General features: G+C 36.9%; 1 protein-coding gene and 1 pseudogene across 4 annotated transcripts in view; one reads left to right on the plus strand and one right to left on the minus strand.

Moving 5' to 3' along the window:
• Positions 1-23,950, minus strand: part of Edc3 (enhancer of mRNA decapping 3) — a 67,076-nt gene that overhangs the window by 41,901 nt on the left and 1,225 nt on the right. For 3 of the 4 annotated variants that reach the window (XM_003463582.5, XM_013145621.3, XM_023562299.2), the window contains exons 2-3: positions 13,308-13,534; positions 9,285-9,604 (exon numbers count right to left, since the gene is read on the minus strand). In XM_003463582.5, coding sequence (XP_003463630.1) covers positions 9,285-9,604; positions 13,308-13,471 — 484 coding nt within the window. In that variant the 5' untranslated portion in view covers positions 13,472-13,534. The remainder of the gene's footprint in view (positions 1-9,284; positions 9,605-13,307; positions 13,535-23,950) is intronic. The other variant, XM_013145623.3, reaches the window with a different exon arrangement.
• LOC111755155 (small nucleolar RNA SNORA2/SNORA34 family) lies at positions 18,858-18,972 on the plus strand (annotated as a pseudogene).

Below are 23,950 nucleotides of genomic sequence, written 5' to 3' on the forward strand. Positions count from 1 at the left end.
ATTGAGGCCAAGGCCAGCCTGAACAACACAGCAAGTCCCTGATTTAAAAAAAAAAAAAAAAAAAAAAACTAGAAAAAACCTAGATACAATGAAATACCTGTTACAATGAAAAAGGTACAAAGAGACATACCATGCAAAAAGAATCAAAAGAAACAAGTATCTATATCAAAATCAAAGTAGATTTCACAATAAAGATTACAAAGAATAAAGAGGATCTTTACAAAAGAAGGATCAATTCCTCAAACAGTAACAATTTATGTACATACCTAACCAAGCTTCAAGATTCACAAAGCAATACCTGATCAGAATAAAAAGAGAAATAGTCAAATATATTATCGACCTTGGAGAATTCAAAACTCTTTTCTTTCTCAGTAATGGGTAGAACACGCAGATGAGAATTCAGTGAAGACACCCAAGTCCTTATAACACTACTGTTTTTACCTGATTGACACCTACAGACTCTTCATCCAATAATAACTGAGTATGTTACCTTTTCAAGTGTACACAGAATATTTATTGTACTGAGCAATCAGGCCATAAACCAAACCTTAAAGATTTTTAAAGAATAGAAATCATGAAAATTAAGGCCTCTAACTCCCCTAGAATTAAAGTAGGAATCAATAACAGAAAGCTATGTGGAAAAAAAAATCCCTAAGTGTTTGAAACACTTCTAAATAATTCATGGGTCAAATAAGTATTCTCAAGAATTAGAAAATATTTTAACAGAATGAAATAAAAATACAAAATCAAAATATGTGCACTGCAGCTAATGCAATGTACAGTGCTGAAAAAAAAAAAATAGGAGCCAGGCATGGTACCAAATGTCTATAATCCCAGCACTTGGGAGGCTGAGGCCAGAGGATGCTTGTGGGTTCAAGGCTGGTTTGGCTATAAAGTGAGTTCAAAAAAATAAAAACAAACTAGGGCAATCTGAATAAAATAAAGTACTTGAATGTATCAAAATTGGTTTGCTTATTATATCACACACAATAATTATGAATATGTAAGAAAAATTATATAGACTAACAAAGGTCATCTCTAAGTGCATGGGGTATTATAAACTACCTGAACTTTGAACGAGAGTCAGTATTTTTGATAAAGAAAGAAGGATAAAAGAGTAAAAGGATAGGACAATGAAGTAGGTTAAATAGAATGAAATCACTTCCTAGCAAGTGACAGAGTAAAGTCATTTTCTACACAAACATTCTACACTTCTTCTAGGGATACAGACATAACAATTGAATTTCACTCGTCCTCAGTTCAGAAAGTTGTTTCACAATCATCTAAATGGCCTTGAAATACTACTCTTTTTTTTTTTTTTTTTTTTTTTGTCTTTTTCCTTTTTATTGGTACCGGGGATCGAACTCACGACTACCTGCTTGCAAGGCAGGTACTTATGCCGCTGAGCTAAATCCCCAGCCCCTACTACTTCATTTTTAAAATTAAATATTTAAAATTTTGCCTTTTGGTAGGATCATAACAAAAAAAACATAAAATGATGGTTTCTCTTCAAGGAGAAACTCAAAATATAAATAATTTAAAGAGCAAAATAAAAGAGGACAGGAAAAAAGGAGGGAGACTTTGTGGTGATGCGAAAAGGGACTTGGGGATGAGGAAAGACAGGAAAGTGTGGAGGGGAAGAAGTAAAAATGATTATGTGTATAGGTACTAATTCGCCAAGATGTAAACTGAAAATTGCTTAATCAAACTGCCATTTGTTTTTTATATTTAGGGCCTTTCCAACCTCCCTTATTAGTTCTATCTTTAGTAATTTTGAAAGAGATCTTTTATATCTAAGACCAGTATGGTAAACAGCCCACAGTGGCAAACAGTGAGTAATATCACTGTAACAAGTTCCAGTTGAACATCAGTATATTAAACAGGTAATATAAGATGTTATTTGAGTGGAGTGAGGAATCCTAAGCAAGAGGAGATATGCCCTGCTGACCCAAGAACAAACTGGGCTGAGAGAAACCAACTGGGAATGCAATCCTGGTGCTATAACAGGAACAGATAAAGCCTCAGCATGGAAGCTGGAGCCCGTGCCATTGGAAGCCGCGATTTGGGTTTCCTGCTGCCGCAGCTGTATTTGAATTGGCCTGGCAGGGAGAGAGACGCGCGAAAGCTCTGAGAATGGGAATCAGTGAACGGAGTTGAGAGCGGACAGGCGGGGAGCCGTGCATTGACCTGTGCTGAGTGAGAGAAACTGGGACTCTTCCACTGTCTAGGAGGCTCCAACAGAGGACATTCTGGGACTGGGCAGACTTGCCGGAACAGGGCGCTGTAGTGACTTCAGTCACATATCCCCCTCTCAAGCAGGATTGGTGGGCAGTGCCTAGCCTGCGTGACGCCACTGGCTGAGACCCAGTAGGCTAGCATAACCCAGGTCCCAGCGCCTGGATGTGACCTGGAGGGGCAGGCCTCGCATAGGCTGCCCGGTCTGTAACTCCCTGGTGCGCTGCGGTGGGCGGGAACACCTAGCCAGCACAATTCAATCAGACTGTGGCCAACAGGGAAGGAAGCTGGGCCTCCTATATACGCTTGCATATATAAGGAACAAAGAATATGGGAAGAGGGAGCAACAAGAAAGGGCCCTCAGCCCCCAATCCTGAGTAGCAGGCAATAACAGACACGACACCAACAGACATAAAGCGCTATCTCCAGAGCCTCATAGACGAGTTCAGGAATGAAGTTATTAATGACCTGAAGCTAGAAATAAGCAGAATAGTTAGAGAAATGCTAAGCACCACCCAAGAAAAAACAGATGGTGGAATGGAAGAACAGAAAAAGAGGGGAGAATTGTTTGATGGAGAAAATAGAGAAAGCATAGAATACGTGAAGCAGGTTCAAAGAGATAACCAGGAAACTAAAAACTCTGTAGAAAGCTGGCATAACAGCTTGAAAGAAACTAAGGATAGATTATCTGAGGACAGATTTGTAATATGGGAGCATGAAATGAAAAATTTCTTAAAAATAACAAAGAAAGGAGGACAGATTTGTAATATGGGAGCATGAAATGAAAAACTTCTTAAAAATAACAAAGAAACAAACAGCAATAATACAAAGACTAGAAGATGATAAGAGGATCTATAACTTAAGAATTAAGAACATAAAAGAAGAGGTAGGGACACAAACAAATGAACTACAAAAGCTACTCGCAGAAATAATCCAGGAGAATTTTCCTAATTTAGCAAAAGGTAAAGACACTCAGATGTATGAAGCATTCAGGACCCCAGCCACCTACAACCCAAACAGAGCTACACCCAGGCATATAATAGTCAAAATACCAGAAATCCAATATAAGAACAGAATATTAAAAGCCGTCAGAGACAAGAAACAGATCACTTACAGGGGAATACCCATCAGAATTACAGCAGACTTCTTGGCACAAACCATCAAATCACAAAGAGCATGGGGGGAAATAATTCAAGCTTTGAAAGATAATAACCTCCAGCCAAGATTGATATATCCTACACAACTATCCCTGGAAATTGATGGAAAAACAAGGTGTTTTCAGGATAAAGAGGAACTAGGGGAATATGCAACCACCAATTCAACTCTACAGAGAATACTGCAGGATATTCTAAAAAAGAAAAATATAAAGAATCCAGAAATAGTGGCAGAGAGGCCACAATGAATGGAGCAGAAAGCATAATGAAGAAGACAGACTGACAACTAATGACAGAAAAAGAGCTCAACAGAAATGAGGCAGAGAAGATTGGATGATAGGAACAGCTATTTTGGAGAAAACGATGTCATAATAGGTAATGCTGATTTAGTATCATCTTGTTTTGAAGTCTCATCAAGCTTTTGTTCTTCTGTCTCCATTGGTCTTAACATGTTGTATCTTATTGGATTTTATTGTATGTGATAAAACAAAAACTTTTATAGACAAGGTGATTATACAGAAACCACTGTTCATTTTCTGTTAGTTGATTCTAAATACCCTGTAATACTGTTATTCTCTTGAATGGTTTTACATTGTTTTGATATATTTGATGCTACAGTACACAAAGTTATACTCAAAGATTTCAAGGAAAGAGACACTATGGTAACTACTTTTATGTCCGGATATCTGGTTTGCTTAAATGGTTGTTTTAACATGTGTTGTTTTGTTGTTATATCTTCTTTTATCTCAATCTCCATTTTATTATTTACTTTTTTATTTTTATCCTTTTAATTAAAGGAAAAATAAATTAAAAAATAGTAGGATATATTATAGTAACCCACTTTGATTTACTATTAACTTGATTTGAAGCCCTATATTGCTCTCACCATCTTGTTTTGACTGATGTTCCTCTACTCTGTTTTGCTTGATAATACCAGGTTCGAAAGTGTAGGCAACAGCTGAGAAGATAGTGAGATTCATTATGATGCCCATTCTAGTTGAATATTATCTACTTTTGAAGACCTGTAATGTCTCCAATGTTTTGGTTTTGTTGGTTTCGTTCTTTACTATTTTGTTCAATTTTATTATAACTGATGATATAGGCAATTCTATTAGAGATAGCGGGAGACATTATGGTGACCATTGTTGATCACCTTGTATTATGTTTTTACATTATCTATTATGTCCACCCTTTTGATTTGACCGACTCTGTTCTGTCACATTTGGTTTTACTCTTCCAAAAAAAGTAATAAGAAGTGTGGGAGCAATAAAACCCAAAATGTGTAATAGTCATTGTACAAAAGAGAGGAAAAGAAAGTGCTCTAAACGATATAACTGCATGTATATTGAAGTGTGTAAAATAGACAATGATATTACTGAGTTTTTTTGGATCATTGAACAGAACTGTTTGGTCTCACTGTTTGAATGTCCACTGTATAAGCTTTAATTTTGTAACTTGAACAAATATTTCTAAGATGACAATATGTAATCCATTAACTAGTAATTTCCTGGTTTTTTTCTGAAATTCTGTATAAATTGTACCCTTTTTCTGCTTTTCTTTTTCTCCTTAAATAAAATTTTAAAAGAAGAAAAAAAATAGGAAAAAAAATCACAAAAATAAAGTATTGAATTTTTAACATTTATTGTTTATAAAAAAGCAAAAAAAAGTTATTTGAAATGTTAGCTATTAAGTTCTGAAACACATCATGCATGAGTAGGAATAAATCTCAAGTTTTCTATAACATAGCTAACAGCACAAAATCATGAAAATGTAACTTGTCAAGGACAGATTCTTTTTCCACTGCAAAAGTTAGTAACTTTGTTATTTTCCCTCTTTAAAAATAGATTCCTTCCAAAAAATGGAGCAATAATGGTATATACCACAGATACATGAAATATTTGTAGATATTTTAACTGACTTGGGCAAAACTGGAATATATAGTTTTGTTTCACACATCTAAGACCTGTAGATTTAAAATTACTAAAATGTTTACTTTGTTCACTCATAAAGTATTTAACAATTCAGATTACATGCACCTTTTACCTAGTTGGAGAAATACACATTCCTGTTTACACATTACAGCAATCAATTAAGCTGAAGATAAAAATCATTTTTTATAGATAAATGATCCACATCTCCATTAATTAGAACACTGGAAAGGATGTTTTATAAAATAAGGTATTTAATTTTGCTTGATTTTAGGATTAATTCACGCAGATAGCTATCCTGTGGGTTTAATAGTACACTGTCTCCTTTAAGAAAGAAAATGTGATGAGTGGATGATGGGTAGACTTAATGACCAAGGGGAAGTGAGATTAGAACCTACAGTTGACAATGAATATAAAGTTTTCTTCAAGGGTAAGCAATTTGCTCACTGGTGATAGCCAGATCCTAACAAGATTACCTGGTGGGCACCTATAATTAGATTGAGACCACTATGGTGATATATAACATATTCAGATGTTAATGCTTGATTCACAATTGTGAAGCAGCATCTGGTTCTAGTGTTAAGGATTAATTTTAGTGATCCTCAAGGTATTAAAACTTTGGGAAATTCAGAAATGTAGAGTTTAAAGACAGTATATAGGAAAAGGTGGAGTAGGTTTTGTTTATGAGTGTATCTGAAAACTGAAAATGAGCAGGATATCACGGTACAGTTGGGACAGTATTACTCCTTCATGTTTTGGCTATATTGTATAATGGAGCTTTTACCAAAGATGTATGAGAAGCATAAGGATATTAAAAACTGTTCAAAGTAAAACTCAGCTTTCAAAGCAGATGAGAAAAGGTGCTATGTTGTAGGCTCCTGGCATAGAAGGGTTTTTAAAATTCAAATGCAACTAAAGTATAAAGTTCTCAGTTTCACTTTAATAGAAGTATCTATAGAAATGAGACTGATAAATCCATTTAAGAGAATTTTGGTTGATTTTTAAAATTACCAAAGCTCTACCATAAATATTATTGTTGGTGTTTTAAATGATTACATTTTAAGGTACATAAACACAGGTTGTACAAATATCAAGGCTATCGTAACATCCTGAAACAAGTACAAAAAGTATAAATGCCTCAACTGGAATAAACCTGAAACCCTCACGTTAATTCTTAAATGTAGTATTTCTAACTTGTGACAGACAGACAGGTAGAAAGCCATTTTTTTGTGTCTTAAAAATAACTGGGGGACATAGTTAAAATTTTATATGTCAAGTGATTGCTATTATTGAATGCTGCAGGTGAGGTGTGGTTTATATTTTAGTTTATTTGAAATATCTGACAAAAGAGCATGGGGGGAGCAAATATTTGAAATTCAGAAAATCCTAAATCAACCTTTTGGAAAGAAATTGTAACTCTCAGATTTTCTTAAGGGCACAAAAGATTTATAATTGATACAGTTAAACTGAACCATAACAGTTGGTGATGGTGGAGTAGGTAATTACAGCCTGCAAAAAAGTTATAATCTAAGAATTGAAAAAATAAGAAAATCGGGTTTTTGTTCAACTGTATCAATTTCTGTATTTTTGTGAAATTTTAAAATGTGCTAAGTTTTGAATGGGTTAATCTTGTCTAATGTAAGTAAATGAGTCTGTAGACTATAATCTTCCCAAACTAAAAAGTACAGTACCTGGAACTGTGTTCTTTATGGTTGTAGTACTGGTAAAGCACTAATATACAGAAAATAAAGGAATTATACAGTGCAAAATAAATAAATAAATAAAAGCTCAGTAAAAGTTTCTAATCTATTCTGCTACTATCACTGGGTACAAAAACCATTAAGTCAAAATTAGAATCACACAAAAGTAATTTAAAGGAACATTCATTGTTCATTTAAGGAACATAACAGAAGCAAATATGGTATGATTCATAATTACAACTTACTCTAGATTTTCAGATGCTGCCCAGCATGTGGTCCAGGCATAGGAAAGCTTCAGTCTACACCATCAGCCTCTGCTTTAACTCTCAGGCATGGGCACATGGGGTGTAGAAGAATCCCCTTCATTCTGGCTGGCTTCTAGTGTTACTGCTCAAAGGGCCTTCCTGAATCCTTGTACTGATTACAGTGAATCCCTGGCCTAAGGCTACTTTGCTTCTGCTGGAAGGCTAACTGCTAATGTTCTCACAGACTGTGACCAGTAAGACGCAAAAGTTCCCTCAGCAAAAGCAGAGGCCAAGGGGCTGGGGATTTAGCTCAGCGGCATAAGCGCCTGCCTTGCAAGCAGGCAGTCGTGAGTTCAATCCCTGGTACCGATAAAAAGGAAAAAGGCAAAAAAAAAAAAAAAAAAAAGGAGAGGCCAAGCATTAGCCAACCCTCAGCACGACACTAGTTACTAGAGACGAGCACCAACTCAGGGAGACTGTGGGCTGCTGAAGAGGGAGCCCGTGGAAAAAGGCTATGCCTTCCTGTTGCTCTACAACCTCACATAGGTAGGAAGTAACCGTTTAGGGCCTGTAAGTTTGGTGAATGGTCCTTGGACTATGCAGAACATAGATGCAGATGCAGGAAGAAAATGCTCCCTTCTCCCTCTGTGGAGCAATAACTCAAACAATGTATTTCCTGCAAGCACCCATGAAAACCAGGTTCTGTGCATTTGAAACGTGAGAGCAAAGCAGGTCTCTGTAACTTTTTTTTTTTTTTTTTTTTTTTTGTCATTTTGAGACAGTTCAGGCTGGCCTTGAGCTCAATTGTAGCCCAGGCTGGTCTTGAACTTGCAACAATCCTCCTGCCTCAGCCTTCCGAGTACTGCGATTACAGGCGTGAGTCACCACACCCGGCAGTCTCTGTAACTTCTAATAGGACATTTTCTGAAAATTCAGACCTGGGATAAGGGCTCTGCTGCTGTTCAAGAAACAATCAAATTGTTTTATCTTAAATAACCAACTGAGTTTCTGCACTATTTACTTTTTAAAAATTAGTGAATTTGTTACAAAGTGTAACACAATCCAGTGAATTAACTATGATTCAAAATTGGCACATGACATTCAATAGTCCCTTATTATCAAACAAAAGTGAGAAGCAATATACACTGGTATATGCTCTCCTTGATGTGCCCAGTAGGAACAGTAACACAGAAAACTTACAATAAATGCCAGCTGGGCATGATGGTGCATGCCTAAATCCCAACATTCAGGATGCTGAGGCAGAAGGATCAAGAGTTGAGGACAGCCTAAACTACATAGTAAGTTTAAGGCCAGCCTGAACTACACAGCAAGACCCTGTCTCAAAAAAAAGTCAATCTGTCAGAAAAAGACCACAATCTCCTCCTCAGAGCCAAACAGCAAAAAGAAACAGTTACTCAAGAATTCACTGAATAAAGCAGTGGTACATGCCTATCATTCCCGCCCTCAGGAGGCTGAGAAAAGAGAATTAAAAATTTGGGGCCAGCCTAGGCCAATTTAGTGTACCCCTGTGTCCAAATTTAAAATACAACAAAACTTAGCACTCAGAGGCTGAGGCAAAAGGATCACTGCTAGTTTGAGATCAACCTTGGCTACACAGTGAGATCAAGGCTAGCCTAGACTATGTAAGTGAGGCCCTGTCTCAAAAACAAGATGAAAGGATTGGAGCACAGCTCAGTAGCAGGGCACTTGCCTAGCATGTGCAAGACCTGGAACAGCATATGTGCAGGTTCAATCATATTTTAAAAACATCAGTTAGTTTCAATGAATTCCGCACAGATCAGACTTTTCTGAAGGAAGGAAAGTGATGGGTGTGGACAGGAAGCTTGAGTGTATCTCTAACAGCTCACTTCCTTTCCCTTGACGTCTTGAGGGGCTAGCCCTGAAATGAGAAAATCTATGAAACTCTGCCAGCATTCTTTTTATTAGGGTAATAAAGGTTGTGTTTGAAGGGCAGCAGTGGGTGAGAGCTCACAGCCCTGAAACAGCACTCTGACTACTTACAGGAGTTATGCCGACGACGGAAGCTTTTGGACTGACTCAAGGGCTCCATGTGCCTGTCGACATAGCTCTTGGAGCACTGCTGCTGATGGGGAGAAACGGCAACATCCTGGCTCTTCACATCTGTCCTCTTAGGGATGTTCTGAGGGGCACTGCTGGAAGACGTCGGCTTCTTGATCAACTTGCCTGTGCCATTCTGATTGATACCCACTTGGTACCCAACAGCAGAGGGACCTAATTCTGTCTGATGAGGGTCTCCAAAATGGTGGCTGTCTCCAGGACCTGGGATCTCCAGTATTTTTAGTTCTGTGATATCACCTGCCCTGAAATACATAAAGAGTCCAAGACTTAAAATTGCAATTACGAAAAAGATGAAACTAGGGTTAACAGCAAACATTTACCCCTTTGCAGAACTGCATTTCAGTGAGTTATAAGAGGCAAAAACCATGAATGGTGGTAGAGCACTTAAAGAGAGAGCTTAGACAGCTATCCCAAAAATAGCAGGATATAGTTCAGTAATCATCCTTAATTTCCTAATAACTTAATCTGAAGCCCTATATAACTTACACTGTTTTACAATGACTGATCTTAGTTGAATCTGGTTTGTTAGATTGCTGTTTGGTATCGACAGATTTTATTCAAAACTGTTACGATTGACAGTATCAAGTCTGAGAGTATAGGCAACTACACTAAAAATGACAAGATTCACTAGGATACCCATTCTCGTTTGATTATTACCTGTTTTTGAAGTTTTACACTATGTACAATGTTTTGTTTTTATTAATAGTTATATACTGCTATATTCAATTATACTATGCCTGATGATATAGACAATTCTATTGAAGATAACAAGAGACAACATAGTAACCATTGTAGAACACCTTGTACTGTGATTTTATATGACTCTTTCGTTTCATGTTTTTGTAGGAATATGTTTTGTTTTGTCTTGTTTTGTTTTGTTTCTCCCTCAAACATAGAAAGGACAGAAACTTTCTATACATGTAGACTCATGCATGCGTAAACCTATAAACAGTTTAAGAGAACTGATCATATAACACATGATGAAATGAACAACTACTTTGAGGAAAAAGAGACACTATAGTACCCACTGCTGACCCCATAATGTCATGGTGTGATATTCAGCAATACTATTATTCTTTTTTTAGTCTGCTTTGTTTTGTTTAATTTTAACATACATGAAGATATGGATAACTGCATATATGTTTAAGTGTATAGGACTGATAACCATATTACTAAATTTTTGCTGGATCGTTGTACAGAACTGTTAGCAGTCTCGCTGTTTGAATGTCCTTTTTGTATGCTTCACTTTTGTAACTTGAACAACTATTTGTAAGAGGACAATATGTAATTATCAACTAGTTACTTCTCACTGTTTATTTCTTTTTGAAATTATGTATTATTTCTACCCTTTTTGTTTTTTCTTTCTTTAAATAAAAAAAAAAAAAAGAGTTTAATCAAGCCTTCGACTCACACAGCACTGATCTTAAAATTGTTGGGGCTGGGGATTTAGCTCAGTGGCATAAGCACCTGTCTTGGAAGCGCACTGTCGTGAGTTCGATCCCGGTACCGATTTTTAAAAAAAGACTACTGTTAATAACAAGGCTACATTATCACCTTACATTTCCAGAATCTCTAATGGCTTTATTTTTCCAGTCATTCACTTACCTGGCTCAATCAACATGCATAAAGAGAGTACATACTTTGGGGAAAAAACCTTGAGCTAAGAACAGAATACACAGAGATAAAAATCAGTATGTGTTCACAAGAAACTCAGTCTGGCTAGCAGAAAAGACAAGCACATAATCAACCAGATATTAAATGCTACAACAGATATGAGCAAAGGTCCTAGAGAGCCTAAAAGTAAAATTCCTAACCTAATTAGATAGACTCAACATGTAAGCGAAGTCTAAGGTGGGGGGCAGGGGGACAACAGCTGGCCAAGTGGATGATGGTAGAGAGAAGAGTAACTATAAGCAGAGGCTCTGAGATTGAGAAAACATGAACATTTGAGGACATGCTCAACATTTGAGGAAATGCTACTGTGCTATGAAGGGAAGGAAGCTTGTAAAAGGCCATCAGGAGCTGAGAGTTCAGAGGTAACCGTGGGGTAGATTCTGGGCATGATGGATTTTTCTTGTGGTACTAGGAAATGTGGAGAAATTAGAAGCAGAGGCCACCATTCAGGAGACCAGGAAAGAGGAGACAGATCAGGCAAATGACAATGCAAAGGGAGGAGGGAGGATGAGCCACATGACATCGCAATTAACTGAAATTAATTAAAGAAACAATTTTTATGATTCCTAAATTCCAAACTTGGGTAAAGTCACCAATAATGGGTAGACCTCTGGAAGAAGAAATCTGAAAACTCTGAATTTAAGATATCCTGTAGAATATCCAACTGGAAGGGGCTGGGGATTTAGCTCAGCAGCATAAGCGCCTGCCTTGCAAGCAGGCAGTCGTGAGTTCGATCCCCGGTACCAATAAAAAGGAAAAAGACAAAAAAAAAAAAAAAATCCAACTGGAAATTACCAGGAGACATAAAAGCACATAGAACTCAGACAATGATTAAACTGAAGATAAAAATGTAGGTCACACTAATGTACAAGAAGGTACACACGAAACTGAACTAATTCAGAAAGATGATAACATTAGAAAAAAGGTAAAAGAGACTAGAGAATGAAGCCACAAAAGAGCTGAAGGCAGACTTGTTTTGCTGACAGGAACTGTGGCCACAAAGCTAAGAGAAATGACAGAGGCCTACCTAATGCGAAAGCAAGATGAGGGAGGGGTTTTTCACAAGGGAAGCCTGGGAAGGTTAGAGTGCAGAAAGGCAATAGGAAGACTGAAGAAACAAAGGATTGAAGAGGTATCCAAGGAGGTAGACAAGGACAGCATTTAAAACATCCATGGACACAGGAATACATCCAGAGGCTGCAGAGTAGGTCAGGAATGAGTATGCCCATGAAAAAGTTACAGTGGGTGTGCACATGGAGGGCAATGCTTCTAACAATCAAAGCAGCTCCTGCCTAACAGCCTTTCTGTTTGCATGTTAGGAAGGGGGGCTATCTGCTGAATGCACTGCCACATAGCTGTAATAGTTACACAAGTAAGCAGGTCACAGATTCAAGCCCAACATGGGCAACTCAGTGAGATACTGTCTGAAAAATTAAAAAGGGGAAAGGATACAGCTCAGTAATAGAAAGCCCCTGAGCTCTAACCTCAGTACTGCAAGGAAAAAAAGTGAACTTGAAATCAATTGGCAGATACTAAGAAAAAGACTCTTGGGCACACAGAAAAAACAAACAAAAGACTCTTGAAACTAAGGATTTTAGTTACTGGCTATAGTGTATTTATAGGAATAAATTTTATTATGTACACATCTACAAAGACAGACACATTTATACAGATAAAAAAAAACTAATAAGAACTTTCACAAATAAAACAGAACTGAACAATAAAATGAAAACTATAGATGAATGCTTATGTTAAAGCATGTAAAAGTATATACTTGATCTGGAGGTAAGAGCAGGTTTACAGTAGAGCATGGTGGCACAGGCCTGCTACTGGGGAAGCTAAAGAAGATGCTTCATAAGTTCAAGGCCAACACTGCCAAGTTAGCAAGATCCAATTTTAAAAATTTCTAAAACTGTTGGGGGTATAGCTCAGTGGTAAAGCACCCTGAGTTCAATTTCCAGCAAAATGAAAACAAGTTTTACAAACCCTGAGTTCTCAGCTGAAAGCTAATCACAATACGAGGTCTCTATTGCTCTGATTTAAGACTAAATTCTGAAAACTCTCACACGTGACAAGACTATACTCAAAAGCAGCTTCAACCAAGAAAATCAGACCTCTTGAAGCACCACTGACCATCAGGTTTGATTTAGAGGAGTAAGAACCCTCACCTAGGGGCTGGGGATTTAGCTCAGTAGCATAAGTGCCTGCCTGGCAATTGAGAGGTGGTAAATTCGATCCCCGGTACAAAAAAAAAAAAAAACTAACTCTCACCTGAAGGTGACTTCGGGCACAAGACACTTCACTCCATTGTGGAAAGGCCGGGTGAGGGAAATAGTCTGGCTGACCTGGTCTACCGCTGACACTCTTCCTTGGTAGACACCCAAGCTGTCTCCACAGTTAATGGACACGATACTGCCCAGCCAATCTGTAGCCATGTTTCAGATGTGAGACCACTGTGACAAGCGGGAACCACACAGTGCACCCTGAAGAACAGGTATCTACAATTAAATTCAGAAAACATTATGTCAAATACTGTACCAGGTGTTGCTTAATAATACATATTCTATCACATCCTTAACTGAGGTAATAAAGCATTTAAAAAAACTTGCTCATCAATATGCATATCAATAAGCAATATTACTTAACAACAAAGATTTTGTCATGCTTTGACACTAATTAAAGGTGACACTGACCAACTGGGAATAGTGGTTACTGGGAAGGCTAAAGCAGGAGGATTTCAAATTCAATACCAGCCAAGGTGATTTAGTAAGATCCTATCTCAAATTAAAAAACAGAAAGGACCGGGGATGTAACTCAATGCTATCAAAGAGAATGTGTGGTCAATAAATAACATAACGATAAATTATGAACCAAAAAAAGACGTCAATTGAAGACATTGTAAAACATGACACCTAACAACTTCAGAATACACCCTTTTATAGTTCATGTAGAATATTTAATAACAATAGAATATTTAATAACAAAAAAATATTTAACAACATATATGGGGGCCCTTAAACAAGCGTGAATAAATTTTAAGGAACCAAAATCACAGAGTGTATTCTCTGTTAACAGATTTGAAACTAGAGTTTGGCACAGTGGTGCACACCTATAATCCCAGCAATTCAGAAGGATTGAAAATTTAAGGTCAGCCTGGATAGTTTAACAAGTCCTTGTCTCAGAATTAAAAATAAAAAGGGCAGGAGGTACAGCTCAGTGATAAAGCACTTGGGTTCTATCCCAAGTGCTGAAAATGATCCTAGCAACTGACAAGCCTCTGACAATACTTAATACCCACTTAGAATATAAAAAGCTTGGCCATAGGATGTAGCTCAGCCATGTAGCACCTATCTGGGAAGCACAAGGACCTGAGTTCCCTCCCTAGTAACAAAAACACACAAAAAACTCTGTCAGACACGTGCCTGTAATCCTAGCCCCTTGGGAGCTGAGGCAAAAGGCTCTCAAATCCAAGCCCAAGCTACACCTGGGCAATGTAGCCTGATTCTGTTTGAAAATTAAAAAATAAAGCGACTTGGGTAGTGGTAAAGTGCCGCTGGTGTGGTCCTCAGTACTACACACACACAAACACACACATAGGCCAGGCGTGATGGCACCTGTAATCTCAGCATAGCGAGGCTAAGACAGGAGGATTGCCACAAGTTCAAGGCCAGCCTGGGCTAGATTGTGAGTTCAAGACCAACCTAAACTACACAGTGAGATCGTGCCTCAAAAAACAAACACATACACACACCCCAAATCTCAGGAAAATGACAATAAAGGTGAATTTCCTCAATTTGATGAACAGTATATAAATATAACCTACAGTTAATATTATCCTTAATGGTAAAAGACTGAATGCTTTCTCTATAAGTTCAGAAACAGACCAAACATGTCCACTCTCATCATTTCTATTCAACACATCAATAGGTGTTCTTATAATGAGGCTATTTATAATAAATATACTAATTGAAAAAGAGAAAACAAAACTCTCTATTTGCAGATGACATGATTAATAATGAACAAATAGAGACTGAAATTTATTTTTTTAATTTTTTAAAGTCCATTTTATTTCAAAGGAAAAAAGAAAACAAAATTTCAGAACACGTCAATGAGGGGACAACAATGGTACACTGCACATTGTCATCCCCAAACCATTTACCCAGAGCAGAAGATATCTGCATTCAATTGTCTGAACAATACCAGCAATATAAAATATCAAATTCTAAAACCACTGGGAAAAAATGTGAAATCTTCGGATTTCAGGCCAGGCTCTCAGAGTTAAGAGGGTTTAACCTGACACCAATTTACAAAAAGAAAAAAGGACCAATTGTACTTAATGAAAATTAAAAATTTCTATTCTCCCAAAGTGTGTTAAAAGAATAGAAAGACTTGTAGAAAATGTATGCAAGATACAAACCTGGCAAAAATAGTATCTACAATAGACATAGAACTTTCAAAAAGTAGTGAAAAAAAAACAAGCAATCCTATCAGAAAATGGGCAGAATACATGGAAAATCATTTCACCAAAAAAGATATACAGATAACAAGTAAACATATTCTAAAATTTCAGCATCATTCACTGTTAAGGAACTGCAATTATTAAAACCACATCTTATACTTTTCAAAATGGCTAAAATAAAAAATAGTTATTGTTCCGACAATTGAAGGCAGATGTCTTGTGCTCTGGGTGAATGATCTGGGAAAACAATAAAAAATAAATAAAAATATTGACAGCATCAAGGGCCTACAAAAATATGAGAAAACTGCCTGTAATCCCAGCATTCAGGAGCCTCAGGCAGCAGGACTGCTGCAAGTTCAAAGCCACTCTGGGCCACAAAGTTAAGTTCAAAAAAGACCCAAAAAATGGGCTGAGGACTTAGCGGCATAAGCGCTTAGTAAATTCAATCCCCGGTACTGCAAAAAAAAAGACCAAAAAAGAAAAAGCTGAATTACTCATAAATTGCTAGGAAGGGAATTAAATGGTACAGGCAATCTGGAAAACAAATCAGCAGTTTATTTAAAAATCTAAACATGTATCTAATATATGACCAGACTGTGCTCCTGATCGTTTAATTCAAAGAAAGGAACACAAAAACCTGGGGTCAAATTTTGTATCATGCTTACTCATATTAGCCACAAACTGGAAAACAACTCACATGACCTTTAAAAAGAACACATTTACAAACTGGTATATCCATACTAGGAGAGGGAAAAGGGAAAAAATTATCTCCAGAGATTATATTCTATATATTACATTTATGTAACATTCTTGAAATGACAGTTATGGAAATGGACACGAGATCCATGGTTTCAGCAGTGAAGGAAATCTTGAGGTAAGCAAGCATTACATTTAAAGTGAAGAAGGCTGGCACATGCTTGTAATCCCAGCACTTGGAAGGCAGAGGCAGTAGAATTGCTCAGACTTGAAGCAGTCCTCCTTCAGTCTCTCAAGTGCAGGGATCACAGGCATGCATCACCATACCTAGCTACCATTCAGTTTTTGTTCTTTATTTGGGAGGGTAGGAGCCAAGAACCAAACTCAGGACCTCACACTTGCCAGGCACACACAGTACCACTGCACTAAATCCTTGGCCCCTACCATTCAGTTTTGGTAAAATATTTCATAAGTATAGTTCTATTTCAAGTATTTATTACATTTCTTTGTATTCATGGCTAAATCTGACCGTATTTCTGCAGTTGGTTATATAACAACAGGATTATGGAGTCTTTTTTTTTTAAATATGGTCTTGCTATTTACTGTTTAATTCTTTGTGAGAACACCTACATTTTTAAAAGCAATAATATAATTTCCACACTAAAACTGCAAAGTAATGTGTTAACCACCCCAACATAAAATCTTTCAAATTTCATTAAAGAAATTTCTGAATAGAATAATTGAGTGTAGTACTTGTCTTACTGTTCATCCATTAATTAGATATTACAAAAAGCAAAGAAAAAATTTTACCTTCCATAAAAACACAAGTTTTCTTAAAAAGTTCAAAACAGGGGCTGAGGATTTAGCTCAGCGGCATAAGCACCCGCCTTACAAGCGTGTGGTCGTGAGTTTGATCCCTGGTACCGGTAAAAAAAAAAAAAAAAAAAAAAACAGGCTCAAACAGAAAAGAGGCCAGGCATGGTGGCACATGGCATGGTGGTATGATTGGCACATGGTGGCAATCCTCTCAACAGGAAGATTACTCTAAATTTGAGGCCAGCCTGGCCTGCACAGTGAGTTCAAGGTCAGCCTGAACTATGGGAGGAGATCCTGTTTTTAGGGGGAAAAAAAAAGTACAAAAGAAGCAGGGTCGGGTGGTACACACCTATAATCTCAGCCCTTCAGAGGCAGAAGCAGGAGGACCACCATGAGTTTGAGGTCAACCTGAGCTATATAGTGAGATCCTGTCTCAGAAAACCAAAAAATAAAATAGTGTGAAAGAAGGGCTGTCGGTGATGATGAAAATGTCCATCTTGACAACAGCAATGTTGATATCCTAATGGTGATACTGTACTCTACTTGTACAAGACATTGTCAGTGGGGGAAGCTACACAGTATATATGCAATCCTTTTGTACTATTTCTTACAACTCCAGGCAAAACTCCAACTATGTCAAAATATTTAAAGTCTCTATTACATATTTAAAAACAGGAAATCTATGATTATGTTAGTAAGTGCAAGAAGGCAATTTAAAAATTTCAATACTAACTCATGATACTAAAAAGGTGAGAAAGGTTCAGCATTCACAAAACAATTACAGCTACCATCATACTTAATGATGAAAATAGAAACTGGGGATGAGGCAAGGGTGTCTGCTGTCACCACCTCTTCTATTCAACACACACTAGGCGTTCTACTCAATGCAAAAAAACAAGAAAAGGAAATGAAAAGCATAATTATTAAAACAGAAGTAAAACTATCATTGCAACATGACTGTAGAAAATCCTAAAGAATGTGCACGTGCGCGCGCACACACACACACACACACACAAATGCTTCTAAAGAAATTAGCAAAACCATTGTTGATCACCTTGTATTTTGTTTTTACCTTATGTATTATGTCCATCCTTTTGATTTGAGTCTGCTATGTCACATTTGGTTTTACTCTTTTCAAAAAAAAGTAATAAGAACTGTGGGAGTAATAAAACCCAACATGTATAATTGTCACTGTACAAGAGAGGAAAAGAAAATGCTCTAAAGGATATAAATGTATGTATAAGTGTATAAGATAGATAACCATATTACTGAGTTTTGTTGGAACATGGAACAGAACTGTTTGCAGTCTCACTGATTGAAAGTCCACTTTATATGCTTTAATTTTGTAACATGAACAACAATTTCTAAGACAGTATGTAATCTATTAACCAGTGATTTCCTACTGTTTATTTTTTCTGAAATTCTGTATAACTTGTACCCTTTTTCTGTTTTTTCCTTTTTCTCCTTAAATAAAATTTTAAAAAATACAAAAAAAAGAAATTAGCAAGATCACAGGCCACATGATTATAATGTACAAAAACCAACTGTATTCTATAAAATACCAAAAAACGAAAATAAATTTATGATAGTATTTAAAACATTAAATCTTATGACTAAATCTAATGAAAAGTTTGCAAGAACTCTAACTGCCAAAGATTGCTTTTTAAAAAAAACCAAAGATCAAAGCAATGGATCTTTACAGGCTAAGCACTTAATGGTCTCAATTCTTCCAAATGGATCAATGGATCAAATACCAATCAAAATGTCACCCAAGGGGCTGAAGTGCATATAACAGTAAATGAGAGATCATGGGATCAAATCCCAGCACATCTCAAAAAATCCCTACCATTATGGCCCTGACTGAAGAAGACCAGCTGTTGGTTTCAAGCAGAGGCCTCCACGAATGACTTCCTATGATTTGTTGGCATCTCTGGAGAATGACTATTTCATTTGGAAGAAACAACTTACACTTCTTTCTCCCATTGGAAGAGCCTTAGGAATGCTATAACTAATGACATTTGACCCTAAGGGTTAAGATAACAAAGTATTAGGAGAAACAACCATCCGGAGTTCTTTTTTAATTTGTCTTTGTTGTCTTGTTGCTACCATAATAGGGGCCTTGGTAGGTCAGATTCATGCTTCAGACCACAGTGAATTTCTAACCCAGGTGTGTTTATTCCTTTTCACAGAATAAAAAATAAATTTAAAAAAATCTCTAACATTTTTGGAGAAATTGAAAAATGAAATGTATATAGACCACAACACTGGCTAAAACAAGTAATAGCAACAAGAAAAAAATGGGATAGGAGAACTGGAAGAGGGAGGGAAAAAGGAAGGGGAAAGGGGTTAAAAAAGAAATGTTGTAGTATGTACATGTAACCATTCCTCAAGGGATGACTGTAAACTACATGGACAGCAAACACATACAAATAAAATTTAAACTTTTTTAAAAAATAAAATAAGCTTTCAATAGGAAATCACAGATGAGAAAAAATAAAATAAGCTTTCAAGATAACGGGCACATTCATAAAATATATACAAAACACAAAATACTAAAAATAACCAGAACTATAAAAATGAAAAAAAGTATAAAACATCATATGCCAAGATTTATCACTACAGAGCTATAGAAACCAGCCAGCACAGTGGCACACACCTCTAATTCCAGTATTAGGGAAGCTGAGGCAGGGAGATCGACACAAATTTGAGGAGAGTCTGGTCTACACAGTGAGTTTAAGGCCAGCTTGGACCTCATAGTGAGATCCTGTCTCAAACAAAAGTTACAGAAATCAAGATACTCCCCTCTCATTCTCCAGACACAACGGCCTTTTCTCAAACACATGAAGCTTGTTCTACTGTGAGCAGTTAAATTACAGAGAAATTAATATATAGTCAGAGAGGCTGGGTATGTTAGCACACACTTCTAATCCCAGTATTCAGGAGGCTGAGACAGGATGCAAATCTGAGATCAGCTGTGCTACAAAGTGAGTTCAAGGCCAGCTTGAACTGCATAGTGAAACCCTGTCTAAAAAAAAAAAAAAAATTTAAAAATATATAACCACACACAGACATACACAGTTAGAGGTACTGTAAGTCAGCACAAAAAAAGACATTAGAATTGTGGCTGGAGGGGGCTGGGGATTTAGTCGGGGGCTGGGGATTTAGCTCAGCGGCATAAGCGCCTGCCTTGCAAGCAGGCAGTTGTGAGTTCGATCCCCGGTACCGATAAAAAGGAAAAAGATTAAAAAAAAAAAAAAGAACTGTGGCTGGTTGTGGCTGGAGGTACATATGAAGGCCAGGCCTCAAGATGAAGACACAATGCCCAAGCCCATGTCTCCCAAAGGAATAAACAGCAAATGAAGTTATACTGTAATTAGCATCACCTGACCCAGGAACTCCAACTAGGCATCAGTAGCACAGGTGAGTGACCAGAGCACCAAACCCATCCCTTCCCAAAGATGCCTTTGTTCTTTCCATGTACCCTTGCTATATGACTTTATACATGAGGGCCCAAACTGGAACAGATTTATCACAAAGTGGCAATACTCCAAATAAACCCAAACACTAAGGCTTCAGTTTGGAAAAAACAATTCATACATTAATCTGTTGTCCTAAAAAGAAAAACACAATAACATGTGCCACAAGTTCACCACCACTGCCCTATTGGATCAATACAGGGTGGCTATACTTCTGATCCTACTAGTTGACTGTAATTTGACCCATGTTGTTCCCCCATTGTGACTCTGCTATATAAATTACCCCTGACAAAGGGCCTCAGAGGTCATCCCTTTATCAAATTCCAGGAGCTAACTTTTAAGACATTATGGTAGCCATTGTCAGTTCCCTATTATCTTTAAGTCCTGTATTGTCTTCATTGTTTTGTTTTGATAGGTCTTACTCTCTCATTTTGATTGATTTTGTCTGATGGAATTGGCAGCTATTTTGAATATAACAAGAAGCATTATGGTAGCCATTGCTGATTTCCTATTATCTTGTTTTGAGACCCTGTATCATTTTCATTGCTTTGTTTTGATGGGCCTTATTCTGTTTTACTTTGTTCGGTTTTATTCTCTAAAATTTTAAAAATTCCAGGAGCTACTTCTCATTTCCAATAAAACTCTAACTTCTCCCTTTGGTTCACAACTTCATTCTTCAATGTTATAAAAACTACAAACTCTAGGCATTTAACATCTCATAGGCCAAGAGTTATGTTTCTTCTGTATGACTTTCTCCACAACTTCACAACAGATAGTTAAAATGTTACAACTTCAAAGAGGCATTCCCTGGCTACCCAATCCAACAAGGCTATTCATCATTTTTCAACACTTCACCTCCTGCTGTGGCTGTAAAAACAAATCAGACCTGTAAACTATGTCTGTTTATTTTGTCACCCCATAAGAATAAGGCAAAGAAATTTGTCTGTTCAACCAATAAGAATGCTTCAATGAGCAGGCAATGAGGTACACATCTGTAATCCCAGTACATAGGAGGCTGAGGCAGGATTCCCATGATTTCAGTCACATATAAGCAATATAAGCAAACTCCAGGCCAGCCTGCACCACAGAATGAGACCCTGTGTCCAAAAAAAAAAAAGTGCCTCTGATGGAAGAATTCAATAAATGTTAAGTGAGTGAATGAATTAGACATGTGACAGAAGTTAATCACTTAAAATCTAGAGTAAGTCCCTGACTTAGGAACACATCTGCTCCATGAGAACATTTGTAAGTCATATTTACCAGCAATCTGACAAAGTAAGCCTTATAAAGTACACCTGAGAAAGTTCACAGCATGAACATTCCTAAATCAGAGACTGTTTTTAAAAACATCTAAATCCCTTAACTCTACCTGAAAAATGGTTCCACAAATATCTTGAAAGCATACTCAGCAAAATTCTAAGATATGAAATCTAACACTCCTCTACTCACTGAAGGAAATAACTAGCACATGAATATAAACACACACATGTTAAGCACAAAGTGAAACAGTGTTCAATGTTTTTCATGAAAAAAGGAAATAAAAAAGCATGTCAAGTTGTTAGATACCTACAATAGTGTAAAAGGAGAAAGGACCAAAAACCACACACAATGGATCAATTAAAAACACATACACCCTCCTACAGTCAAAGTTCTATCAGAAACACAAAGTTTCAAAATAGCCCGCTGATCAATCAAACTAGTTCTCTAGTGATCCAAGTAGCAGGTGTCAATAAACTATGTAAACAACAGAAAATAAATAATGTACCAGCAGGCTCATTCACAGGATTTTTGTGTTTATTACAGAAAATTTCAACTATACACAAATGTAGACAAAACAGCAAAATAAATCCCATGTATACATCATTGAATTGCAGTAGTTAACAAAGTATCTTGAAGAATTTAAGAGATCAGGTGAATTCTCCCTCCCCCCCCCCATACAACTTCCACAGTGAGGATAGCAGAAAGAGACAAAATAAATACACTTTAGGGGTACTTTTCCTTCTTAAATAGCCTTTGCCTAATTAATGTTATAAAAAACACAAATTTTCTTCCCTATTGTTTATACTGGATCATATGCTAATGCTTATTTTAAAGGAAGAATGAAAAGCTGTAGTAAAAACAAAAATGATTGCAGGGTGTAGTGGCTCACACCTGTAATCCCAGCATTCAGGAGGCTGAGGCAGGAGGATCACCGTAAATTCGAGGATGGCCTGGGCTACAAAGTGAGTTCAAGACTAGCCTGAGCTGCATAGTGTAACACTGTCTCAAAAAGAAAATAAGTAACAAAACAACTGAAGAAGGTGAGCATGATGGCGCATGTCTAGTTTGAGGCTCGCTGAACTATATAGTGACTTCAAGGCCAGCAAGATCCTGTCTCAAAAAACAAAAAATGGCAGCAACAACAAAAAGACCAAAAATAAACCAGGTAAAAGAGCTTGTATTTCTCCATTAATCATATACCTTTAAAACTTTGATGCTGGACACTCCAGTTTATGCTATGGAAATAACTGAATCAAAAACATTTTTTTTTTGAGACTATAGTTCAGGCTGGCCCTGAACTCACTATGTAGTTAAGGCTGGGCTTGAACTCATGGTGATTCTCCTGCCTCAGTCTCCCAAGTGCTAGGATTACAGGTGTGTGTCACCATGCCCAGCTTGAAATCAAAAATTTTTTTTTAAATCGGTACCAGGGATCGAACTCATGACCGCGCGCTTGCAAGGCAGGCACTTATGCCGCTGAGCTAAATCCCCAGCCCGAAATCAAATTTTTAACACTTTGAAACTATAGGTACTAGTTAACAACTGCAGATTTTTCTATTTACTTGCAGACTAACAAAAAAAATTTTTTTTTGGAGTAACTACCCCCTTTTCATTGGAAATGTCTCTGTAAAACAGATTAATGCTTTATTCAAAACTCATCCAATAGGCAAAGAAAATTTCTATTTTTACACAAAACAAGAAGTTAAGTGCCACCGATTGGAGAATACACTAATGGAAGAATACACTAAGGGACCTCTCTCCTTTTCTATCAAGTTACAACATATTAAGCCTACATATTTCATGTGAAGGGCCATGAATTTCTGCCTGTTAATTCACCTATATAATCTGAATCCCAATCAAGAGAGAAAATTTCCAATACCCCAGAAGGCGCCACCATTTCCTTCAAAAGATACCCATTACTCTGACATTTATGATGAAAAATCAGTTTAGCCTCTTTTTATGACATACAAATGGAATCATAAAGGTTCTCTCTTAAAATACTTGGCTTCCCTCACTCAGTTATATGTCTGTGCAACTCATCTGTTGCTCCATGTATTGAACATTAATTCTCTGCCATGTCTGTGCTGTAGTCTACCACATAAGTATCTGTCAACATATTTTCTATTCTGTTGATAAGAGTTGGGTTATTTGTAGTTCTGAGCTATTATCATTAATATTCTTTCATATATTTTTTGTGGCGGACAAAT

This window comes from Cavia porcellus, unplaced genomic scaffold (assembly GCF_034190915.1).
Source record: "Cavia porcellus strain 051 isolate PalLab524CR breed Dunkin Hartley unplaced genomic scaffold, mCavPor4.1 scaffold_38, whole genome shotgun sequence".
Classification (NCBI taxonomy): Eukaryota; Metazoa; Chordata; class Mammalia; order Rodentia; family Caviidae; genus Cavia; species Cavia porcellus.